This window comes from Canis lupus, chromosome 10 (assembly GCF_048164855.1).
Source record: "Canis lupus baileyi chromosome 10, mCanLup2.hap1, whole genome shotgun sequence".
Classification (NCBI taxonomy): Eukaryota; Metazoa; Chordata; class Mammalia; order Carnivora; family Canidae; genus Canis; species Canis lupus.
This window is the reverse complement of record NC_132847.1, coordinates 56,770,258-56,774,697: the sequence shown is the minus strand read 5'-3', so window position 1 is coordinate 56,774,697 and position 4,440 is coordinate 56,770,258. Positions and strand designations below refer to the sequence as shown.

Sequence of the window (4,440 nt, the reverse complement as noted above, 5' to 3'; positions counted from 1 at the left end):
TTCAAGCCTAAAGAACTACATTGTTTTTTAACCTATCAGTGTCCCAAGCCAAGATACCTGGAATATGACAAGGAAGAGGTTCTTCTGTTCACTCTGAGCAGATTCTACTTTTTCCTGCAGTCTTTCTATTTGTTCCTCTAGAGCCCCATCTTTCCTGTCACTGCTTCTGTCATCATCATCACTTCGCTGCAAGATGCACAGGAACAAAAGGAAAATACCATTTAGAATTCCAGCATATTAAATCTCACTAAGTCAAAGGGAAGGATGTTCTTGTGTCTGGTCAAATGCCACTTGAAGCCTGTATTCTCTGGTGAAAGTACTCCACCACCCCGACGGCACACGCATACACCCAAAAGGCCTGCAGGCACGTAGCTAGGCCATCCTTAGTGGCACCTGTCCTGGATGATGAGTTACAACTTTTACAAGGTAGCCCATTCAGGGAGGAAGTGTGTGTCACATTTTCTTCCATTCAAAATGAAAACAGCTTTGAGCTCCATGCAAAGTGTGTAGCAGATTCTTGTTATTCACCATAGTTCTGTTTATGCATTTGCTGGGAACCCTGAGCCACTGCTTAGGGAAATCCAGGGTTAGGTTCTTGGGAGCCTTTTGGCTTATTTTTGTCAACTGATCCATACGTAACCTTATGTGTGTTTCTGTTTGAAGATAGCTTATTTAATATATGTTTTACAATTATATACAATGTTTCTTTATCCTTAAACTGCTTGAGAAAGATTTAACATTTTCCTGACCCCGAGTAATGTGACTGTCAACTTCTTTGGCTGTCCACTTTTTTTTAAATCAGTCATTGTCAAAAAAAAAAAAAAAAAAAAAAAAAATTCAGTCATTGTCTTATGAATCCACAAACTGAGCTGCTTTTACCACAGCATTACAGATGTTTTTTTAGAACTTGATGGAACAGCCTAGGTACAATTGGTGAATTTCCTTTTTCTGAATGTATCTATCCTATTGTTAAATTTGTGAACACTGAACTCATGGCCAACAGCACAGTTATTCATCACCAAACGAAGCTCATGTAATCCACGTATTTTTACTGTCAGAGACCTCACAGCCTTCCTGCACTACTGGACAGCATTTCAGCCCTATGCTTCAGGGCCATTTTCAACAGTGAAGTCACCGACAAAAGCTCAAATGTGGCACTAAATACACCTTGAAAAGGATCCTTTTTTTTTTTTTTTTTTTTTTAAATAGTATGAGAACTGAAACAAGGCAGAGTATTGCCTTGTTCAACCTTATCTGGGAACAAGCTCACTGGGCAACTCAAAATTTTCACTGCTCTGCCTATGTCTGAATGACGGGGAAAGCACTGCGAATATAGATTTTTGAGGTCACAAAGTTTAGTGAGTTTGCAAAATCAGCACCCGCAAATAATGAGGACAGGCAGTATATTCCTATAACTCTGCTACTGCTCATTCAACAAAGTAGATGGCCAGCAAAACAACTGAGTCACTAATACATAGCCATATGGCCTCAACAGTAACAAGAGAGAGGCAGTGTGCCAGTTTTTCATCTAACGGGCCATATAGAAAAGCTGGGCAGAATGGCATACAGCTTGAGAACCTGCTCATCCTTGCAATAATTTAGAAATAGCTCCTACTACATATAACTCAAAGCAGACCGTTCAAGCTTCCGCTGGCAATGATGGGCTCAATACAACTCTATTAAGCTTTAACAATTCCCTTCCAGCTCACCCTGAAGAACTTAGAGCATTCACTTAGGTGTTGTCTTTTTAATTTAGTTGTTAGATGACCTTCTCAGTGTCATAAAGCTAGTAAGCAGCTGAGCTAGAACCTGACTCCAGGTATGTTACATACTAAAGTCCTTTGGTCCTCTGAGTAAGAAAGTAAGCGTCACCAGACCTGGAAAACCCACTTCCTCCTAGATAACACTGTTGGCAATACTCCTTCTGGGATGGTTGCCTTCTACCCTTTAGACAGAGTTATCAGAACCTCCCCGTTTTTACAAAATTCTTTTATCTCTAACGTAGCACCTGCCTTATCTTGTAGGCAATTGGGTAGATGGTGGTCTTTTTCCTATACCACACTAAGGCTAGGTTCTATAGTACTGTTGCCTGTAGACCTTCCTGTGATGAGGGAAACGTTACATAAATCTGTGCTGCCCATCACAGTAGCCACTAGCCATACATGACTGTTGAGCATTTGAAATGGGGTTCATATGACTAAAAAACTGAATTTTAAATTGTATTTGATTTTTAACTTCTAGTTAGATGTGGTAGCAGGTACTGTGTTGGACACCACATATCTAGAGAATGGTGTGGCATGAAGGGAAGTCCCTGGAATTTGACAGGCTTGGATCAGATCCCAACCTCTGTCACTTATTAACCATGTAAGCTTGAACAAGTTATTTAAGTTCTCTGAGCCTCAATTTGGATATCTACTAAATGGGGATGATATCATTTACCTCGCAGTGTTTTAAGTTTGTGAATGTATGTTTATATATCATACATACACATATATGAATGTATGTGGAGACTAGCACTTGAACCTGCTGTAGGTTCAGGTAAGTCATTACATTTGTCTCCACCTACTCTGGTAAATATGCACATCACTGGAAAATACTATCATAAACACTAGTAGTACTATTATGCAAAATCATGGAACATAGTTCATTGCTTCCCCCCAAAATGGCTAACCATACTTCTTAATTTGAGAAGTATTCCATAAACCAGGGAAGGTTTCCACAGTGCTGGGGAAGTGGTGCACAGTCTCCCTGTCTCCTCTTGCACCAGAAACTCTTAGAGAAATACAAGTGTCCTCTTTCCTTCTCTGCCTTCCCTTTTGGGAAGGGCAAACATGAAGTGGATTCAAAGAGAAGTATGGAAAAGCAAGGTTTGTGGCTTCCTTCCAGGTTTATCACACAGGAGAACAGCAGGGAGCAACACACCCCCAGGTCCTTCCTCTCCCTCTACTTCTACAATAGTCTGCATAATTTGGCCTCAAAAAAACCCAACAAAAAACAAAACAAAAAAAGTTCCCATCAAGGTAATGAACTTTGAATTTTTTAAGAGTTTCTGGCATCTTTTCTTTGACCATTTGCAAACCAGCAGAAGACTTACCCGTTTGTGTTGCCTTGCAAGTTTTTCTTTAGCTTCTTCTAGCTCTTTCTGGATTTTGAGAACGTGTTTGTTCATCTTACGAATTGTGGAGTGCAAAATTTCCCAAACAAACAATCTTAAAGTAACATAACATTTAGTTACTGCGTGTTCAAGTACACTTACAGAAAATAAGACCTCTCAACTTGTATGACCTACTCATTCTGAAGGTCTTCCACTCTTCAGTAGCCAGAATTAGTCATATTTCTCCGTAACACTTAAAATTTTTTGTACTATTAACTGTGCAAACTCTATTTCTAACCATTAGACTCAGGTAAGCTTCCTGAAGGTAGTACTGGGTCCTTGTCATTTTTATTTCCATCCCTTACTAGAGATGCATAGAAGGTATGTGTACATACTCAATGAAGCGAAATGGCAAACCAGAAAAAAATATGTTACATTAGGAACAAAAATATTATTTTCTCTCTTCTAAATTTAAACATCATGTATTGGAGTTGTCTTCAAAATGGAAAACCTAATCTGAGGCTCATTTCACATGCTTTATGCTACTTACTAGCATACATTCAGCCAATTCCCTGGAACATTTAAGAAACTTACTAGTTCACAGTATCTATCAACTGCTGGGCCTTTGAGAATAAGATATAATATGTGTCACCTACTTTATCAGCAAATTGCTTATTAAACAGATGCTTTAAAATTTTTGTTGCATAAATGGTTTAGTTATTTTTTGAAACAGCTTCTTAACTAAATCTGTCTAGAAACTAGTTCTTCTTAACCCCAAGATACAGTGCAGAAGAGGACTTCCCTCTATACATTTTGGCTGGATGATGACCATTTCAGTGGACGATAATAAAACAGCTTAGTCATAAAACTCAAAGTCTAGAGTCTAGACAGGGCATAAGAGCAGAGTACTTCAGCTGGAAGGGATGGGCAGGGAAGGCTTTGCAGTTAGGAATACTTGAGCTTAGGGTTCAAGAACAGGTGGAGCTTTTGAGCCCTTTATCCCTTCAAGAATGCCTGTGTTTGAGTTCTGACTACACTTACTTGTGTGACTTTGGACAAGCTACTTAAACAGTCTACAATATTTTCTTGTTTTGTAAAATATAGATGATAATGTAACCCTGTTTATAGTGTGAGGTGAGAATGAAATGAGTTGCAAAAATAAATCACTCAGGATAATGGCCAAATAACCTGGGTGGTCAATTTTCGGAGAGTCTGCAAATCTGAGAATGTCTGTTGTCCTCATTTATGAACGCCAATCTGGCTGATATAACTTTATTTTTTATTTATTTATTTATTTATTTTACTTATTTATGACAATCACACACAGAGAGAGAGAGAGAGAGAGA

General features: G+C 38.7%; 1 protein-coding gene across 3 annotated transcripts in view; it reads right to left on the bottom strand.

Annotated features, from left to right (window-relative positions):
* NCBP1 (nuclear cap binding protein subunit 1) overlaps positions 1 to 4,440 on the bottom strand; it is a 36,365-nt gene that overhangs the window by 2,076 nt on the left and 29,849 nt on the right. For all 3 annotated transcript variants that reach the window (XM_072842036.1, XM_072842037.1, XM_072842038.1), the window contains 2 exons: positions 3,095 to 3,209; positions 58 to 186 (listed from right to left, as the gene is read on the bottom strand). In XM_072842036.1, coding sequence (XP_072698137.1) covers positions 58 to 186; positions 3,095 to 3,209 — 244 coding nt within the window. The remainder of the gene's footprint in view (positions 1 to 57; positions 187 to 3,094; positions 3,210 to 4,440) is intronic.